The sequence below is a fragment of the Cucumis melo genome, chromosome 7 (genome assembly GCF_025177605.1).
Source record: "Cucumis melo cultivar AY chromosome 7, USDA_Cmelo_AY_1.0, whole genome shotgun sequence".
In the NCBI taxonomy this organism is placed as follows: domain Eukaryota; kingdom Viridiplantae; phylum Streptophyta; class Magnoliopsida; order Cucurbitales; family Cucurbitaceae; genus Cucumis; species Cucumis melo.
Window position 1 is genome coordinate 2,475,004 of NC_066863.1, and position 21,542 is coordinate 2,496,545.

Sequence of the window (21,542 nt, forward strand, 5' to 3'; positions counted from 1 at the left end):
ATCCTAAAATCAAAACATTTTTATTTTTCGGCAAACATTCAGATCATTCAATTTTTTTCATCTTCGTTGAGGATCAATGTCAACCTCTCATCAATCTATAAACATACATCCACATGAATACGTATACAATGTCGTATAACTCCTTTTCTCTATCATTCGTATTTGCAAAATCTCTATTTGAAAACCTTCTATTTTCTTCGACGATTTCCAAATCAAAAGTTTATAAGGATTGAAAAAAAAAATATTGAAAAAAAATCGTTACCAAATCTAAAAAATACAAAGAATTTTAGCCAAATCTAAACCAATTAATTAACTAAAACAATGGTGTAACTAAATTGAAAAAACAAATCTAAACGTACCAAATATATTTGGGATATTTTTGGAAAATTTCATGATGGGCACAACATTTTTTCATTTTTGTTATATTTTTTAAAAGACCTCTAAAAATTTATTAAGTAAAGATATAATTAGTTTAATATGAGATTAAAATAATAAAAAGGAATAAGATATTTTGAAAACTTTATCAAACCTATATTTTAATATGGTATCGAAGAAAAAATAAATAAAGATTAGTTAAATATGTATTTTAAAATTTTAGAAAATAAATATATAAATATTTATTAAGGATAAATGTTCAATTACTTTATGGATAGAAAAGATTTGGCTCAATATTCCAGATTGATGAGGATCTAGTTTGAAAAACACTTTTTGAAAATCTAGTGCGATAATCATAACATACCAATTCTATTTTGCCATTCTATTCAATTCCCATTAGAAATATGGAGGGACTGGGTCGGCCTTCATTTGAAAAAAATTCAAAATCGACTTCTTTTAAAGAGTCCAAAGGTCTAAGCGGACCCAAATCAATGTAAACCATCAATCAACCAAAGGTTTATTTGTATTTCTTCATAGTCAGAGTTGGTTTGAACATTTATAAAACCGACAAAGTCAATTGGACGATATTATCGAAAAATAGACCCGGAACAAAGATGATCCCCTAAAATCTATAACATATAAGTAAAACTTTGCTACATTTATAATTTTCTTTTTTAAAATCTTAATATATAACTAAATCACTCTAAGAAAAGAAAAAAAGAAAAGATTGATAAGGTAATTACCTTAAAAAGAATTGAAGAGCAAAAAAAATAAAACTACAAAATAATATTTAAGAAATAACTTTTCCTAATTTAAAGGAAGAAAGAAATAAAAATCATTCTCAAATTTGCTATTTTAAGAAAAGAGAATAAAAAGAAAAAGAAATTAAGAGTGATTTTATTAAGTAATAACGAAATAGTAAGCTGCTGACATCATATCAACTTGGGGGTTAGAGAAGAAAAAGGGTGATTGGCGGCGGATCAAGCCATCGCTCCGGAGAGCAAACCAAAATCAACTATCCAGATTTAATTCCCTCCCTTAATCCAAGGGTGTGTATAGCCCACCGCATTGGCCAAAACAAAAACTTCCACTTTGTATCTTCTTCCTCATCTTCTCTCAAACTCCGAATAAATCCTTCAAACTTACACCCTAATCCACTCCCTGTTTCACTTTCACCTTCACTTTCAGTTTCAAACTCTCAGATTCTTTTTTTTTTTCTTTCTCTAATTCCTTTTCCCATTTTGGGTTTTGATTTTACATTAAATTCTGCTTCATTGTTTTTATTTTTTTCTTTTTGTTCCACTGTTAATACGGAGGAGGAAGATAAGATGCAAAGCAACGGTTCTGATTCGCAGCCACAGGAACCAAATCAACGGCATCAACAACAGCCGCAGCCATGGATACCGCCAATGCAGTACCCGCCGCCGCCCATGGTAATGCCGCATCATATGATGACGCCGCAACATTATATGGCGCCGCCGTTACCGCCGCCGTATATGCATTATCATCACCAGTATCACCACCATCATCTCCCTATTCAACATTCGCAACCGCTGAAGGGATCTGGTAGTGAAAATAAGACGATTTGGGTCGGTGACTTGCATCATTGGATGGACGAGAGTTACCTTCATTCCTGCTTCTCTTCTGTCGGCGAGGTTCGATTTCTATCTTCTTTTCCTATTATCTCTCTGTTTTTTTTAAGCGTTTTGTAGTTTGGTGATTAATGTGTAACATTCGCTGTCTGTACGTTACTAATCTTATAAGTTGTTACGATGAATCGATGATGGGTTATTTGCTGACTTGCTGGAATTTTCGTCGTTGAAGTTCTCGATTAAATCGGGTTTTAGAAAGTGATACATTCTCTTTGTTATAGTAAGGGTGTAAATATTGAATGTTTCCTTAGTTTCTTATTTTGATGATTTTTGTTTTTTTGGTGGTTTCCGTACTTGATTGTCGTTGTTCAATTTCAACACGAAAGAGCAGAACTAAATGACAATTATAAATTTGATCAAATATTTGGTTTGGTTTTGGAAAATTAAAAAACAGTTTTTGCTACTCTGAGGCAGTGAACATTTACTGGAATTGTCTGTTGCAGATTTACTTACATTTTTTTGATATCAGTAAGCTAGAGAAGAATCTGCTTAAAAATGTAGCACTGTATTTTGTCAAAATGTTTTTGGAATTAAATAATTATGAATGAGAGATTTGGCAGTATGTTTTAAGACTTTTAGTCCTGTTTAGAATGACTGTATCTCCCGACCTCTCAAATTCACAGCATATTGAAAAATATTGTGAAAAGTATATGAAGAAATACTATAGTAGGTTATGTTGTTAGTAAATGAAAGAATACATCCTCTAGTATTTGACATTTGACATCCCGTAGTGTTGTGTGACAATCTTTTTTCTTGTTGAAAATTTTTGAATTGTTCTTTGGTTGACATGATCACATTGAACATTGATTGTTCTATTTTCTGTATGATGCAGATTTCGTCTATGAAAGTCATTCGTAATAAGCAAACTGGTTTGTCTGAAGGGTATGGATTTGTAGAATTTTTATCTCATGCAACAGCTGAGAAAGTTCTTCAAAACTATTCTGGAATGTTCATGCCAAGTACAGAGCAGACTTTCCGCCTGAATTGGGCGACATTTAGTACTGGTGACAAGCGATCAGATAATGATCCTGATCTTTCTATTTTTGTTGGAGACTTAGCTGCAGATGTTACCGATTCTTTGTTGTACGAAACATTTTCTAGTAAATTTCCTTCTGTTAAAGCAGCAAAAGTTGTGATTGATGCCAACACTGGTCGTTCAAAGGGCTATGGTTTTGTGCGGTTTGGAGATGACAATGAAAGGTCTCAGGCCATGACTGAAATGAATGGTATATATTGTTCAAGCAGACCCATGCGCATTGGTGCTGCGACACCCAGAAAGTCTTCTGGATATCAGCAGCAGCATTCTTCACAAGGAGGTATGTTTAAATTTTATGGTTTAGTGTGCTTAGCCTAGAACCACTTCCAAGAAGGATTAGGATTGGATTATTATTTGGGGAGGGTGTGCAGTTCTGGGGTAAATAAAAATATGAAAGGTTTCTTTTCTCCTCAGGACATTTGGTTTAAGATTTGAGGTTATGTATCAAAAAAGTTATGAAAATGAGAACTATAATACTAACAAAGAGGGTGTGCAGTTTGATTTCGTTTTACTTAGAAATTTTGGTGAGGTTAATGTTTGTCTGTCAAAACATAATGTTAGATTACAAAAGACCTAACTATCCATTATACTTATGCTCAAACAGGGGTTGCAAGTCAGTTTACTTCCTTTGCGTGTAATTCAGGCTGAAGATATTGTCTATTTGTTATAATTTTTCATTTTTCAGGCATCCTATAATGCAACATATATTTATTTAAGTGATTTTCTTTTCTGACGCCCTTTTTATTCATAAGATAGGCCATCCAGTGTAAACTTGTGTTAGCAAGTTTTGAATTGGAGCCATTTGTATGGTAGGAGACAACATTAGAGTAATCTAAATTATCCTAGAGCAAAAGTAGTTATGCAAAACTATCTTACTTTTCGAAATTATTGTTAGTTTGGGTATGACTTCATTTTCTCTTCTCATTTCAATCCAAATGAAACAATTTTAAGGATTTTTTTTTCTTTGAATGCCTAATTTCTTAGGGTTTACTCATGCCTTGTGAACTGCTTATATATATGCTGTCCTTTGGTTTTTATAGGAGGATATTCGACAAATGGTTACTTTAGCCAAGGTCTCCAATCTGAAGGAGATTCTGCAAATACAACTGTGAGTTGCTTTGGTTATTTTTGTTTGCATGGCTAGATAAACCACCTTCTATTCTTGGGTTAACCTGAGCTTTCCTTTTAGATATTTGTTGGAGGACTTGATCCTAATGTCACCGATGAAGATCTGAGGCAACCTTTCTCGCAGCACGGTGAGATTGTCTCTGTTAAAATACCAGTTGGTAAAGGATGTGGATTTGTCCAATTTGCCAACAGGTAAAAAGTTATTAATCAGGTTTTCCTATCATATAAACAATGAAATAGTATATCCATCTGGTTATTAGTTTTGTTAACAAATAAGTTACTAATTTCTGTTGCATAATCTTCTCAATTTTCCTTTTCAGAAATGATGCTGAAGAGGCTTTGCAGAAACTAAATGGAACTGTAATTGGCAAGCAAACTGTTCGTCTTTCTTGGGGCCGAAATCCAGCAAATAAGCAGGCAACCCTTCTCTCCTAATTTTAAAATGATAACAAAAGAACTATGCATATTAAGTCCGAACTTTACTTTGGTTGACGAATTTCCATGTTTAATCTTTTGTGCTTGAAAAAAGAAGTCTTTGCCTAACTAAAAACTCATGGTAGCTTGTTTCCTTTTTGTCTAAACTCTTCCACAATTACAGAACTATATTCGGGAACACAAAATAGAGAAATACCATTGCTTCTGAATTCTTATCATCAGACTCTGTTCGATTTAGTTAGTTAAATCAAACTTTAACAGTATTTTTTCTTGCATTTGTTGAGGTCTAACAGTTCAGAGAGTTTGGTAACCAATGGAATGGAGCTTACTACGGAGGGCACATATATGATGGATATGGATATGGGTTGGCATCTCCTCACGATCCAAGTATGTATCACGCAGCTTATGGAGCTTATACTGTCTACGGAAACCATCAGCAACAAGTAGAACAGATGAAGTTACTTTAGCTCCTAATTAATCCATCCTTAGGCACTTTCCAAGTAGAACAGGTGAAGTTACTTTAGCTTCTGAATTCACTTGGTTTTTTAGATTTTTTTTCCCATATTAATCATCCTCCATCTGGCCTAGTGGAACTGAATTTTGATGACATAAGCTAGTTTCTCTCATCTCGTAGGGGATATTTATATATTTATTTCATTCAGATTGTTACTCTTACTGAGATTGATAACAAACTTAATTATTAGGATAATATATGATATCTCGCAATAGTGTATGCATGTTACAATGTCTCGGTTATATACCTATACTATGGTCAGTCATTTGATTTCCGGTTTGGTTGTGTGTATTTTTTGGTGAGAGTTTTTGGATGTCTTTGGCATCTAATTTGTGTACTCTGTGCGAGAATGATATGTGGTTAGGTTAATATCTGTTTGATTGCAAATGAGTTAATGTGTTGAGTATTTTAGTGAAAGAGAGATTTCATAACTAGTTTTCAGCTAACATTTTTGGTACATTTTTAATCTTTTCATAGACTCTCTCTCTCTCTCTCCCCCTTTATACCTATTGTACAAATTGGAGAAGCTTTTCTTATAGTTTATAATTGCGAGAAATTTTCCTTGCATGCCTCTTTTGATATTAACATTATTTCATCAAATGTGGTAAGTAGGGTTGAAAAGGTTGAAGTCGTGAACATTATTGGTTGATCGATCGGTTAGTTTAACTCGGTTTAAGCCTTTGAACTTTCTTCAAAAATGCCTGTTATTTGGATTTTTTTTATATTAACACCGATCCAAATCTCTCTTTATATCCAACTAATCGCATTCGATTCACTTGATCTTTTGATCTATTATGCTCACCCCAATTCTTAAAAATAAGACACTATCCTTAGGATTGAGTGAGGTCTACAACATTCGACACCACAATGCTAGTCTTAGTTTTTTTTTCTCCACTATTTTGAAAAGAGTTGGGTTTCATATTTACTACCTAAAATATAATAATGACTACTTTATCAGAAATAAATAGTTATTGCACCTGGTTGTTTTCTTTTTAATTTATATATTCTTTAAGCGGTGGAATTAGTTTTTTCATGTGATATATATCCATTTGTTTGGACAAGTTTGAGACTTGGTCATCTCTAGAGATGAGATTTTTGGACACTATTTGAGTGGGTACTACTTACTACACCCCTATCCTAATATCTCATTCCATCCAAACCTTTTCAGTTTGATACCAATATCTTCCACTTGTCCATTTTCTCTACCCTTTTTCCATTTTGTTTTCTTTCTTTAAAAATTAATTATTCCAATTTTCATTTTGTGATCTAATATTCAAATAAAATTATATTAGATATGCTTTATTATTTATAGAATAAAAAAGAAAGAAAAAATTGAGTTCAATCAACATGTTTCCAGAAATATCCACCTAAATTGAAGATTCGTGTATTACCTTAATTTAGAAGGGTTTTGTTTCTAATAAAAGTTAAATAGACTTGAGTCGAAGAATATAATAAAATTAAATGGGAAATTTTTTTCTTTTTCCTACGTCCAATGATATCACAGTTCCTTGGCTCACAACTTAATACAAAAAAATTGACACAATTAGACGAGTGGACTTGAGATTAGAATGGTTTAGAACATACAAATCATAGGGTCAATCTTCTCAATCTCCAGAATTTGAGAAAACCAATCAAGAACGTAACATGTCCACAAACAACAGTACAAATCAGAAGAAGCATAGCGAGTAAAATTATGCGTCACTTTGTTACAAGTTCTAGGATCAAAACTAAAACGTTTAATGTTCGACCTATGAATCAAGGATAAGGCTTCAAGGTAGATCACACCAAATAGAATTTCATTGGATGAAACTTCTTAACTACGGCCTCAGCATCCGTTTCAAGCTCATGTTTGTGCAACTCAACCCGTCAACAAGCTTCAGTCCAAAAAAAAAAAAAAAAAAGAAAAGAAAAGAAAAGAAAAGAAAAGGCAATGGGATAAATGAGATTCTGAAATGAAATGGGTAGACACAACACATTGACTTTGTTGGGACAATCACTTTATATACTTTAATCATCTTTAATATTGTAATATCACTATTCATCTGTAAAGTCTGCAACTTCCTTTTTACGCAAAACCCTCAGCTTTAGAACCTCAAATCATGAAGACATTTCAGAAGCATAATTGAAATTGAGTGTCCTTTCAGAAGAAAAATTAATAATAATATTAGAAGAAGCAAGAAGAAGAAGAAGAAGAAGAAAGGGGGACCCATAAATTGAAGGCTGCAAAGCCAATAAGCCAAGTCAAAAGCTATGGCTAAGTTTGTTTGGGATCGTGTTTCCATTGCAATTGGGGAATTGTAAAAGAAACTTTTTAGATGGTAGTATTAGCTGGTTGTGCCTTGTCAATGTCACAGCTCCGCCGTGGCCCTACGACTACGGTAAAACCACTGCATTTGGGGTAGCTCAGCCCCCACCGGCATGGAGTTTTAGCACGGGCAAGGTCCCCCCACGGTTGTAGAATGTATAATTGGTTTGTAGCCATTGCAATGCCCTTAGGCTTTTCTTTCTTTTATATTCTGATGCCTCAATTTCAACATTATGATCTTTTATCACTCCATGGAAAGCAATATTATTTCTACCATTTGTCAAACTCAACGCTTAAGAGCACGATGGAGTACTTCTCAAACAGTAATATATTTTGTCGCTTTTAAAGTTTTATAAAACATATTTTAAATTATTTTAAACTAATTTTGATGACAAAAACTACATTTGAAGGTATAAAATTAAATTTTGAATTAATTCTTGATTAGATTATCTATTTAAAAAAAATTAAAATTTTTGGGAAAAAAATTAATATTTTGTTCTATTTTAAATCATTTTCTTTCAATAATTTTTAAAATTACTCATTTAATTTAATTTTTTTTAATTTTTTATTTTTTGTAACTCAAAAAACTAGTTTTATTTCTAGTTGTGTTCTTTTGTAATTTGTGAAATATGTTCTCATAGAGTTATTTCCCACTAGAAATTATTAGTGCTATTGTTGTTACTATTATTGACTAAGATAGTGAAGTCAAGGATCTACATTGGTTTGCCCTACATCGAACCTCGAAAGAGGTGGAGGAAGCGTAACGACAATAAAAAACCCTTTAATCAGTTTGCTCTGATACCATATTAATATCAGAAGGAAAGAGAGATATTGTATTCCTTGTCTTATAAAATGTTACAAATGAGAGACTATAAATAGAAAATTACTTGAACTAAATAATACGACATAGTGATGCATTAAATATTTTAATATTTCTAATATATAAGGTTATTATTTAATAAATTTCGATAAAAAAAATATTTTAAAGAATTAAATTTAAGATTTATCGAAAGTACGTAAAGTAAAATTAAATATTTACGATCGTGTATAAGAACTACTCTTGTTTTAACCCTTCGCTGGATCATTTTTTTTTAATTAAAAAAACTGTTTTAAAGTAATTACGAATGACATGTAAAAAAATATAATTTCAGCATAATTACTTATTTGGTGTTTTTTTTACTAAAATGGCAGAATAAAACTTAATCAACTGGAAAAAAAAATCCTTAGAAGATGAGTAGGTCATGCAAATAATAATTTCTAGGATAGGTTAGGAAAATTTTTCATATTTTCTCGTTTCATCATTGTTACACTAAAAACATTTAAGAATTATGTAGAATCTTTAAGAAAAACAAAACATGTGCGTTCTTTTGTGTTGTTTGATGTAAAATTTTAGTAACGAAAGTTTGTGTGTCTCTAAAGAAATAAACTACAAAAACTTGAATTTAAGTGGGTTTTGTGGGAAACTAGACTTTGTATCTATTTATTTTAGTTTTGGTTTTGTTATGATTTGGAAAAGAAAATGTATGGCTAATTTTAGAAGTAGACCAATGTCAACCTAAATAATAGGGTATAATACTTGACTAAAAGAAAAGCAATCTAAAAGAGTTTGGGTTATATATAGGAGAAGCTTGAGGTAGCAAGCAATGTCAAGTGTCAACCACCAAATGAAAAGTCCAGGAATATATATATTTTTTTATTAATATTTTCTTTTCCTTTTTAAGGAATTCATACGAGACCAACTTTAAGATCAAAAGAAACAGGGAATTACCAAAAATTACATCCATATGACTCAACCTAAAAAGTTAGATATAACCAAGATGAACTTAGTTGAATTGACATTTGTATGTTTTCGAGGATAAAAGGTTTTAGGTTCAAATCTCCCACTCCTAATTGTACTAAAAAGACACTTTAAAAAAAAGTAAAGAAATTAGATATCCAACATTTTCCAGCACAGTCTTTTGAATTGGAAGAGGGAAAAAAGAAAAGATAATAATAATAATAATAATAATAATAATAATAATAATAATAATATAACATAAAGCCAACAACATATAATGAGTAACTCTGGAGCACAACAATGAGGAAACAATTCACCCAACTCAACAACGACTTAGCTACATTATTTACCTTAGCAAAATCAAACAAAAAGTTATTAACCAAATTCACCACCTTCCCTAGCTAGCATCAAATTCAACCACAATAGAATGAAGGAGAGAACACATAGAAGATGAAGATAGGAAGACTAAACACTTGAGTTTCGAACACCTTGGTAGACCACTCACAGGATATATTCCAAAATCCAAGAATTTAGAAGAAGAATTCAGTTAATATTATGATACTTAACTTTATAAGTTAAACTTGTTAACACGTAAGTGTATTAATAATTACGAAGTTTGTAGTTCGAATCTCTTTATCACAATTGTTGATATTGACTTGATTAGTTATATTAAAAATAAAATAAAATTCAAAATGAGAAGTTTGATGACATTATATTTGGAATTGGAAGTAATTACAATACAATATAAAAATTTGATGACAGAAGAACGGCAGGTTTGTTGCATGAAAATAAGTTTGTTTTTTGTTATTGGGTTTGATACTGAGGCTTATGCTTTATGTGCATAAAATGGAAATTAAGTATAACAACAGATAAGGAAAGAAAGGAATTTTCACAAACATATATTAAGAAAGACAGAAGCTGTAGTAGATAAGAAGGTACAATTATTTTTAAAGGCCACAAATTTTATATTTCTTTTTCATTTTCAAAAAGTGTTTTTTAAAAAAAGCCTTTAAAAAGCTAGAACACTAAAAGTAGTTGCCTTTATACAAAAACAATTGCTGCTATGAGAAATGATGTGTTTTTCAAAGTAAGAAATCACCTTTTTTAGTGAACTTTACTATAAAGTTCCTACAAAATATAATCTTGGGGCCCCTCAGTAGTACTCCTTCTTATCTCCCAATACAAGCTTTATAATGTAAGAGATTAATTTGGGTAAATTAGGTTTTAATTTACTTGATTTTGACCTTAGAGTAGATTAGTATTAGGTTTAATTTGTAACTCATTAACTAATTAGTTTAGTGGAATGAGATTCCTATCCTCTATTCTATATTCATATTTCTATCTATACACTCTTCAAAAGTTTACTTACGATCATAAGTTACTACCTCTTCTCAAGGGTGGTTGATTTGCATACTTAATCGATTCATTCGTTTGTTAATATTTAGTCAAAAAGTGTTTAAACTTGTCGGTATTTGGAATTTATGTTTACGTTTGTTGTCATTGCAAGACCTCCATGGGCTTGACCTTCGACTCGGTTCTCTTGATTTGTTATCATTTTTCTAGATAACTTGTTTGGTGTGGTGCTGAGTCTAGCCTATCATATTTCAATGCCTAAGTTAACGCATGAATGATATAGTTTTGCTAAACACATAAAAAGTTAGGCTAGTGTTTTCATTTGAAGATTACTTGCTCTTTCTTTGGGGTTATCAAATCGAGCTATGTATAACATTGTCATTTCTCTAACATTTATTTGTGATTTTGCGTAACTCTGACTATATTAAGTTTGTTTATGGCGCTTTGGGTTGTAGGATTTTAGATCGATCACCACTAAGTTATTTCCGTTTGGTATATACTTGTCAGCTAGGTTGTCCCAAACTCCAAGGCTTCAACTTTTCCCTTTTGGGATTCATGTTCCCAATGTCTCCTTCCCTTATCCATTGGGTTTGACTTTAGTTGAGCGCTTTGGATTTGTTTTGGACAATCCTTAAAAGAAATTTAAATAAAATTGGTAAAATATTTATCTTAATTACTGAAGATTTGCAACCCCTAAATGTCGATGTCCACAAAAATGTGAGGGTCTCAATTTTATAAAAATGTTGTATAAAAATCGATAAAACGTATTTATCGATAGATATTTTTAGAATATTTTATAACAAACAATTTACTCTTTTTATACGAGTAAAAATATTCATTATAATATTATAGTGGTGGTATAATGTCTTTTTTTTTTTTTTTTTCTGTCATTGTAGTATGTTTTGTCATTTTCCTAACTTGATCCTTTATGTCAATATTAAAGTTGTGAAAATGTCGATGAAAATATCAAAAAAAAAAAGAAAAAATCAATGAAAAATCAATACTATAATTAACATCGGATTAAAGAAAATTTCAATTTAGGGTTCTTAAATTATATACAATATAAATTTATCTTTTAATAGAGTGGGCTTTTGTGAGCAATGAGTATTGTCTCATTAATTAAACCAAGTACAAGAGTAAAAAATAAAATAAATATGTAAATAAATAAAAGAAACTTTTCATTTACGAATTTTTGGGTACAAAAATTTAATTACAAGTCAAACAAAATAGAGATACATTATATAATTTATATTCATGTTAGAAAAAGTATCAATGTTTTATTTATAAAATATTTATAACCATAGAAAACAAAAAAAAAAAAAAAAGTACTTCTAAATTTGGGCAGCTAAATCCAAGGGCATTCAATTCACACAACCAAATAAAATCCCATTACTTTAATTACAAACTTGGATGCTTTAACCTGAAACCCCACACCAAAATTCACTTTTCATATATATATATATATATATATATATATATATATATATATATTTCCAAGTTTCAAATGGTCCATTCTTATTGATAGAAACATTATTATGATCAATGTAGCATTTTATTCTATTCTAGTCACTTGAATTTGGTTAAATAATAATAACAATAATACTAACTTTCGTACAATAGTTAATAATTAGTATATTTCCTAAATTTATAGTAAAAATATTTATAGATAATAAAAAAAATTGAAAAAGAAAGTCTTTAAGATGAATTTTGAAGTGTTTTAAAAGTTAAAAAAGAAACTAATTTTAAAGTAATTTTGAAATGATGTTTAAAATCAGACAAAGTTAACTCAATGATTAATATATAATATTATATTTTGAACCACAATTTCCAAATATATGGTAAATGCAAAGTGAGAATAAGATTTTATGGAAATTTAAAAATTTGATATTGTTGTATATGTTGAAAGAGTAGGTGGGGGGTTGAAGCTGAAACTGAAGTCTCAGAACACAAAGTACAACTGTGGAAGTAAATAAATAAATATAATATAATATAAGATTTAAGAGAATCTGAGTAGGACCTTTGCACCTTATTTTTATGCATCAAAATGTCTTCTCTTAGCACATTTAGACATGCCAATCATTCATCACTGTCTACTCTAAATTTCCCTTTAAATATACATCCACTCTATTTTTCCTCGACATCTTTTTTCTTCTTTTATATTGTACCACCCTTCTCTTTTTTCTTCTCCAAACGTCGGTGAAATTTTAGAAGAAAAACACTGCTAATTAATCTATGTCTGATCTAAACTTTATACTTTGTTTCGATAATATATTTAGATTTTTAAAACGTTGAAGAATGCCCATGCCCGTACTGTTTATTAGTATATGGACAAGGGTTTGTCTCGGTCTACAACATAATGTAAACATACCCGCTTCCCTCTTCTTATAATCATCTTTGATACCTTCCTAATCCAAATCTTCAATTATATGATTAAATATAGATATAAAAATTTTAACAATTTCAAATCAATTGGTGATCTTATACCAAGTTTTTGGACTATTTAAGAGTTGAAAAGAAACCGATTTTGAAATTGGATAATCCTTATGGTGGTATTAGATTTTTAAAATACGTTTTCTAATACAATAACTTCAAAATATGGTCTACATGCAATTAATAAATGTAGAGAAATAGAGAAATCAATTAGATTGAGTGATTAAATTTTGTTTGATACTAAACTCAATAATATTAAATGATCGTGGGGAAATTAATAAACATATTATTGCAAAGTTTTTTCTTTTCTTCTTTTTTCCTTTTTCTTGAAAAAAGCATTATATTGGATTTTTATGGAAAATTATTTGATTTAGTCAATGAATTCATCTTCTTCATTGTTGTTGCAAACGACACCGACAAAAGAAGGAGACCCACTCCTTCATCAAAGAGTTTGCTCTCTTATATAAAATTTTAGGTTTTTTTTTTTTAATTATTATTATTTTTTTATTTTTTACAAAAGGACAAACTGTTTTATTATTTGGGTAAAAGGAAAAGAAAAGGGTATTGAGATTTATAAAAGAGTTCCAATTCAATTTCTTATTTCAATCATTGAGATGTTGAATGTTATTTGTAGTATTGCATTTCAAATATGAATCATCTATTTTATAGATAAAAGGTAAAATTTTAATTTCTTTTTAATCAAATGGAGTTTTACTCGGACTAAACTAGCTTTGGCTCAAATTAAAATATTTCAAGTAATTTTTAATTAACATAAAGATATTAATTATAATTAAAATTAGTTTTATTTTAGAAATGTTAACAAATAGCAAAATTTATATTCAATTCTTAAAGTCTTTTTGTTTGTAGTAAGCTTTTTAACATTGTCCAAAGAGACTTCAAACCATAGGATCAAATTAGGCGTAATGTCAACATTTTAGGATTTGACTTGGGTTGACAAATATATAACAATCAAGAAATAATTGAGTTGGATTTGAACTCACACTACAACCACGAGCGATAGAAATGACTATAGATCTTCATCAGAGAGTAAATTTATCGAGTCTTATTAGATCATTCCAAAAGAAAACTGTAAGTAGCCTTTAGAAAAGAGTATTTTTTTGACTTTATTTATTGTGTTCTTAGCATCGATGTCATCGAAAATTAGTAGTAAAATCCAAGGAGGACGAGATCTGAGCCAAACAACAATAAATGTGGAGAGATTTTGACTTTCAAGTTTATGAAAAACTCCCAATTAGTTTTGTGTTTTTATCTAAAAATTTTGATGAGTTTTTAAAACATCCGATCCTCACTTTGGCCTATGAACACAAACTTAATTCTAATATATATAATTTCTATTTGTTTATATTAATTTTACTATTATTATTCAAGTCAAATTACGCCTCTGCTTCCGCTCTCAAACAATATTCTTCAATGAATTTGCATTAATTGCAAAACGGATGATGAAGGGACTGCAAAATTTTGTTAGGTCGTGCATATGTCCTTTTCCGCTTCAATCTGACGTTTTCGCTTTTAAGATTGCTTCAGGTAATACAAATTTCTCTATTGATCGACTCTCTGAAGAACAACCAGGTATATTAATCACGCTCTTCTTCTCATTTGTCCTGCAAAATCCTCCGTCTACAATCAAATATGACAACCTTTCACTGTCCAACTACAATTTCCTACTTATTAATTTTGTTTGGAGTTTGGAATTTTAGAATAAGAGCTTCCCGATTCTGCTTTGATGGGTCGTCTTGTGAATGCACATAAACTGTTCGACAAAATGCAATTGGGTTTTGGCATTGGAATTACAGCTGGAGTTGCTGTTGAAATGCCTTTGAGAAACATGTAAACACTTCTGCCTACCTACTTTATTAATTATGTAGAGTTTTAATGATTCAAGTACACGAATATTTAAAACTTCTTTGAAGAACTCGGCAGCCCCGATCCTTTCGGAATTCAAATAAGCACTAGTCTCATCCCAACTGTGATTAGAATAGGGTCCTCAATAATTAAATTCCCCCTATCCTCGAAAAGATTATTGCTTTATTACTTTTGTTGATCATGAAGCATTAAAATATTTCTGCTTTGAAGTCTCTGTCACGTGGTTGTGAGTGCTTACTTTCATTTTTTTTTTTAATTTCCCACAAGTTTTTTTTTAGTCGAAAAGTGACCATTTGTATCATGAAAGCATCCATTATTCCATGTGTAAGTGACAAAATAGCCAAATTTGCTTTTCAAGAAACAGAGATTTTATTAAATACTGTTTTTTTTCAGCCAGAAACTTGTTTTTAAAGAAATCAATTGTATTCGACATATGCATTGAGAGGTTGAAGGGACATCGGGGATTGCATAAGAGACTTCATTCGTTATCAATTATCTTTTCTTGATGGATAAGGAAGAAAAAGTAGGTGAACGGCATAAATTGGTACTAAGTGAAACTTCGTTCTCTTTCCCTCCTTTCAAGCCAGCCCTGAAAATGCAAATCTGTTGGGATTCTTATGAAGGGCAAAGCTGAGAAATGGTTCGTATATTTCTTGTATTGAAAGGGATTATTATAATGAGCTTTGGTATTAGGTAAGTAATTAAAAACCAATACTAATATTATACATATGAATCAAACCTGTCCTTTGTTCAGCACTTCTGCTTTGGATCTTCCAAATGAAGTAAAAATTTATTAATTAGTTGGCAAGCATGTGAGACTAGCAGCCTTTGCCGTCAAATTCATTCCTTAATAATATTTTATGTAATCGCCTCTCATCTGTGCTTCCAAAATCACTAACAATCGCAACCCACATGGAAATTGATTTATATTTAACCAATGAAATCTTAATTACTCTGGTTGTACTCTGTTTTTCAGGCTTAATTATATTTCGCGAGTCCATTCCCAAGAGAAAGAAAGTGGGCAAGAAAGAAAGGATATAAAGGAGATGGGCTTCGAAAGAGAAGGCACACGTTGTTCCATGATGACAGAGACATGTTGTGGACCATAGGGAGGGGGGATATGCAAGAGCTGTTTATGGTGCTATTTGTGGCACCGAGATGCACATAAACTTTCTGCAAAGCCATTTGTTTTACCTTTCACTTGGTGAGTAATCTCTCTCTCTCTCTCTCTCTCTCTCTAAGATAGGCTTTTCAAGCGGTGGAAGATATGGTAAATTACTCCCAGAGTCGGTAGAGACCCAGTTGTCTGTGGCTGTCACATAACAGTATCTTAAATAGACTTCCATGTGTCCAAGACTCCTCACAATTTGTTATTCCAAAAATTAAAGTTTCAATTCTTGTTTCTTCTCACTGATCGAGGAATGTCGAAATTGGGCGGTAAATCTTTGTATTGGTCGTTCGCCATGGAAGTTCTTATGGGCCTATGAAAAAAATGAAACTCTTTTCTGCTCAGAAAGGTCTGATCTCTATTTAAGGCTATTCAATACGCTACGATCCCTTCTTTGTCTCACTCGATGGAATTTGCTTTGTTTTGATATATTGACATTGAGAAGATAATTGAGTTAGTGAATTGGGTTTTGGTTGTGATATCCGGCAGTTTTGAAGAGATGGATCGCAAAGGAAGGACAAGGCTTCAGTCTATGAGAGCATCTGCGAATCATGAAAAAGTAATCCCAGCCTTAAATCCAAGCCTAGTTTGTAGTTATTCTAAGTAGGCCGCTGTAGTCTCTAACCTTATTTATTGCTTGTTTTGAAAAACGGTTTGTCCTGTAGATGGGCGAAACCCATGAAAAAAAATGTAAAGAAATCGACTTCTTTTATACAAAAATCGAAATCCCAGAACAAGTTCAAGTTTCAGAGGTAGGGTGAATGCTTTATCCAACTGGAATTCTGCATCTCTGAACATGTTAGATGGACAAAACTTACTTTCTTCTTACCTATCAAATTTCTTTTTATGTTTGTCTATCTCCCAATCTTGACCAAAATTTTCTGGGAAATACCTTTTCTTTCCCTTGCCTAGTTTGGAAGATTCTGATACTCCAGCCTCCAGTATTTTTCCACTAAAGACGCCAAAGTTATCTCTTTTATTCTGCAGCTGATTGAGTTTTAAATTTACATGATTTCTTCTCCTTTTCTATGCAAATTATGTCACCCATTTGTTACTTCTGGCTAGAACAACTCCTTCGATACTATTGTAATTTGCTACAGCTAAAAGTTTGAACTCTGAATATCTTTAAAGGGAAACGTGGATATGCCGGAGGCGAATTTACTTGATGCAGCAAAAGCATCCACGAGTGGACGGGTTTCAAGCAGACAGAAAAAAGTGGCTTTACAACAAGACGTATGAACTAAATTTAACTTAGTCTGATCCCAATGTAAAATCGTTAGTTACTTTCTTTTCATAACTTTGTATTGGATTTGACATTATGAATCATCAGGTTGACAAGCTGAAGAAGAAGCTCAGACATGAAGAAAATGTGGGTCGAGCTTTGAAGAGAGCTTTCACCAGACCTTTAGGAGCTTTACCACGCCTCCCTCCTTTCCTTCCTCCCAATGTACGTATTTGAAATCCCTTGTTCTACCGAAAGATTAAAAACAATGGTAATCAAAATTCTTGCTAGGAAAATAGATCTATTGAAATTGCAAACAGTGAATACGTTGGTGAAACTGCCTCCGAATTCAACCAAACAAAGACAGAATTCTAACGTAAGATCTAATTTTACACCTTTAGATGCTAGAACTTCTTGCGGAAGTAGCTGTTCTTGAAGAGGAGGTAGTGCGGCTTGAGGAGCAAGTTGTTCTTTTCAGGCAGGATTTATATCAGGAAGCTGTCAACATTTCGTCCTCCAAGAAGACCATGGAGCTTTCCCCAAAAAACAATTCTAAGCAAGCTCAATCCAAACTTTCAGTTCTGAAAACTGGTAACATATCGGCAACTATGAAGAAACCATTTTTGTCATATGAACTTGGAGCTATTGAATTAAAAATGTTGTACTATGTTCGCTCACAATTGCATTTTGTCAGCTGAATTGGCTTTTGAACTTTTTCTTTTCGTTCTATTTTCTATTTCAGATAACGTTGTGGGAAAGGAAAACGAATCCCATATGAATTCGACCAGTAACAACAAGGGGTCTTCAATCAAGAAAATCCACAAGATAAAGACTCCGGTCAAAAAACCTCCGGTTCGTAACAAATCATCAGAGAAACCAAACTCTCCAAAACTGAATGTGAGTATAAATCTTCAAAAATGTTTGTCATATAGTTATAATTCATTTTCAGAATTTTTATACATTTTATTCTCTCATATTTTCAGTTAGAAAACAGAATGGCATATCCAGAAAATGCTGAAGCAAGACAACTCCGTGCTCCAGATGACAAGGTATCCAGTGACGATAGTCCAAACAGTATATCTGAAAATATTTTGAAATGCTTATCAAGCATTCTATTGAGAATGAGCTCAATCAAGAATAGAGGTGCTACTGAAAGTTTGCATCTATTCTCAATGGTAACTACAATGCAAACTGAAGAAACAGATCTTCCGGACCCATATGATATATGTTCAGAATTTGGAATGCGAGATATTGGTCCATACAAGAATGTGCGTACAGTCGAAGCTTGTTCAATTAATACAAAGCGGACAACAAACTCATTGTTTCTGTTTCAAAGATTGAAGTAAGTTTTACTGATAATTCTACATCAATGTCATCACTTCATGCTTCGGTTTTCGAATTTAAATATCAAGAATCGCCTCAATTTTTCTAAATTTCAGACTCCTTCTGGGGAAACTTGCTTCTGTCAACTTGCAACGTCTTACACATCAGGAGAAACTTGCTTTTTGGATCAACATCTACAACTCCTGCATGATAAATGTAAGTAATATTTCTCTGAATTTTCGCTCAAGAGACCACTTCTAGTTAGTCATTTATTTCCACATTCACATGTCAATATTAGTCATCTCATTTATCTCTGTGAATGCCTCGTTCATTTTGGTTTTTTAGTACACACTTACATGATTGAATTTCTGTAGGCATTCCTAGAACATGGAATACCAGAAAGTCCCGAGATGGTTGTTGCCTTGATGCAAAAGGTACAGATTATTAATTATCCTTCTGCTCTACTCTGCCCACGCTGTACAGCTTTGTTCTTTTTTTCATATTTTGGTAAACTAACTCATAATAATAATGCATCCACCAGGCAACAATTAATGTGAGCGGGCACTTGCTAAATGCTATAACTATTGAGCATTTCATCTTGAGGCTGCCCTACCATTCACAATATGTAAGCTGCTAATTTCAATTATATATGTTTTGATTTTCAGCTTTTAAGTTCGAAATTAGAAAGTACATAATTTTCTGATTTAATTTGATCGTAGGCTTTCTCAAAGAGCGCAAAATATGATGAGAAGACATTTAGAAGTATTTTTGGCTTGGAGTTATCTGAACCATTGGTTACATTCGCACTATCATGTGGGAGTTGGTCTTCCCCTGCTGTAAGTATTTAAAACACATCAACAGTTTTCTCTGTCTTTACATCTACTTTTGGTTCAAGTTTTTAATCCAACGGTGAAAATTTGAGTAAAATTTTAAATATCATTTCCTTTTTCTTCGGATCACTCTTCAATTATTCTGCAATTCTCTTTCTAAAGATAGATGGTTCCCAATAAATGAAAATTTTCTCATTAATTATCTAGGCAAATCTTATAACTTACTCCTTTCCCTCATCCAATTAATGTCAAGTGGCTTGTCCATGCGTGATTTAAAAGACACCGATGTTTTTGCATTGTCTGATTCCACCAATAATTTTCATGGACTTTTGCTTAATGAAGGTGAGAGTATACACAGCATCCCAAGTAGAGAACGAGCTAGAATTAGCAAAAAGAGAGTACTTAGAAGCTGCAGTCGGAATTTCATCAGAAAAATTTGGAATCCCAAAGCTTTTGGACTGGTATTTGCTAGACTTCGCTAAAGACTTGGACTCCTTGGTTGATTGGGTGTGCCTTCAACTACCAAGTGAATTAGGAAAAGAAGCAATTAAGTTGATGGAGGGGAGAAGAAACCAGCCTCTCTCTCAGTTTGTTAAAGTAATACCTTATGAATTTAGTTTTAGATACCTTCTCTGCACATAAAATCATCCACAGCCCACTTTAATTTTCTTTTGTGAATTTTTTTTTCTTTTTTGCAGCAATGGTTAAGTTTTAGTAGTAAGTAGTACACTGTATGATAGCTATATAAAGAATATAGATTTTTGATGTACAATAGTATGCACATTGTTTGAAATAGTGCCTAATGGTAGCAGGCAGCAGCCCTGCTGGGCAGGTTGAGAAATTTAAGCATCATATCACGACAAGTCTTTTCCATTTATCGAAAGCCTTATTGTTACGCCTATGTTTAAGACTATGTAGGGAAAAATGTTACACTATCTTTAAGTCCTGTAGGGAAAAATAAATAAGTGGAAAAAAATAAACTAATTTAAATTGATGTATTCCTAATAAAATTTCATCAGATTACAATGCTTTTGACCATCTTTACCTAATTTACTGTTATCGTTATTATTGATCAAACTATAATCACAACAAACGAAATTAATTGGATAGATGACTTTTTGCTTGTCAATTAATTTGCATTGTTTGTCTACAGATCTAGATGGATTCACGTGTTAATACAAATACATAATACAAGTAAATTAACACCTTGGATGTGCAGTGAACTAGGTAAATTTAGATATGGAATTCATGCCCTAACTTCCATATAAAAATTTCAAATGACACCTACATCAAAGAGCTCAAAACATTAGTTGAACGTCAAAGTCAAGGAGAATAATATAGTCGTGTTTTTTTTTTCCTTTTTGCAATTAACAAAAAAAGAGAGTTTTGGAAAGCAAAAAATAAAAAAAATACATGTCTTGTATCTTATTTAAAAAACAAAAACAAGGTTACGAAGAGAAAAGTAAACATAAGGGAGGTGTTTGTGCGTGAGAGATTGATGTTGACTTGGCCACAGATGGCGTTGATTTGATGGTTAAAAGCATTAAAAAGGATTGCCAACTGTATTTGGCTGTAACGCAAAATAAAGGGATTTGCTGAAGAAGGAATGAAGACAATAACATAATATTACTCATTTAATCAAAACTTGCCAACTCACAGCACATGTCATCACTCCACAGTGAAATAGCAAATTCCTTCACAATATGACATTATGTTCTTCACCACTTCCCCCATAAACCCATGCTTAAACTCCAAACTTTGTGGGTCACAGTTCCATCATTTATTATCTTTTTTCCTTTTCATACACACACACATAATACTAAAACTCAACCTGTTCATATCTGATATAGTTAGAAAAAATAAGGTATGAAATTAAAAGAAAAAAAAAATTGATAGTTCAAAAAGATGACATTAACATTTCAATGTTTAAATGAAATATAAAATTTAAAATCAAAATGCATTTGTTTATGCTCCTAATTTATTTTATCTAAAAAAATCTGAATGAAACATTACAATTTCAATGCCAATGAGTTAAGTTTATATATGTGAGATATCATGTGTTCTATAAGTATGTTATTCGATACAACTCAGAATTGCAGTCTTTACAAGT

General features: G+C 31.7%; 2 protein-coding genes across 8 annotated transcripts; both read left to right on the forward strand.

The window, feature by feature from the left end:
- The first annotated feature begins 1,331 nt into the window (after positions 1–1,331).
- Positions 1,332–5,414, forward strand: LOC103493523 (polyadenylate-binding protein RBP47-like). The gene is made up of 6 exons (XM_008454296.3): positions 1,332–2,030; positions 2,860–3,343; positions 4,104–4,171; positions 4,253–4,383; positions 4,512–4,608; positions 4,920–5,414. Exons 1-6 carry the CDS (start codon positions 1,704–1,706, stop codon positions 5,091–5,093), a joined length of 1,281 nt encoding a protein of 426 aa, XP_008452518.1. The 5' UTR covers positions 1,332–1,703; the 3' UTR covers positions 5,094–5,414.
- Positions 5,415–14,060: 8,646 nt separating this feature from the next.
- On the forward strand, positions 14,061–20,295 carry LOC103493521 (uncharacterized). 7 transcript variants are annotated; one of them, XM_051087909.1, is made up of 15 exons: positions 14,061–14,094; positions 14,551–14,595; positions 14,724–14,853; positions 15,866–16,406; positions 16,547–16,616; positions 17,189–17,290; positions 17,388–17,504; positions 17,681–17,870; positions 18,022–18,176; positions 18,263–18,621; positions 18,719–18,818; positions 18,977–19,036; positions 19,144–19,227; positions 19,322–19,438; positions 19,775–20,295. In XM_051087909.1, exons 5-15 carry the CDS (start codon positions 16,557–16,559, stop codon positions 20,072–20,074), a joined length of 1,644 nt encoding a protein of 547 aa, XP_050943866.1. In that variant the 5' UTR covers positions 14,061–14,094; positions 14,551–14,595; positions 14,724–14,853; positions 15,866–16,406; positions 16,547–16,556; the 3' UTR covers positions 20,075–20,295. The 7 variants fall into 7 exon arrangements, with proteins under 7 accessions (XP_050943866.1, XP_008452513.2, XP_008452516.2 ...); XM_008454291.3 differs by lacking the exon at positions 14,061–14,094 and having other exon boundaries at positions 14,402–14,853; positions 15,866–16,093; XM_051087910.1 differs by lacking the exons at positions 14,061–14,094; positions 14,551–14,595; positions 14,724–14,853 and adding an exon at positions 15,379–15,529 and having other exon boundaries at positions 15,866–16,093.
- Positions 20,296–21,542: the final 1,247 nt, after the last annotated feature.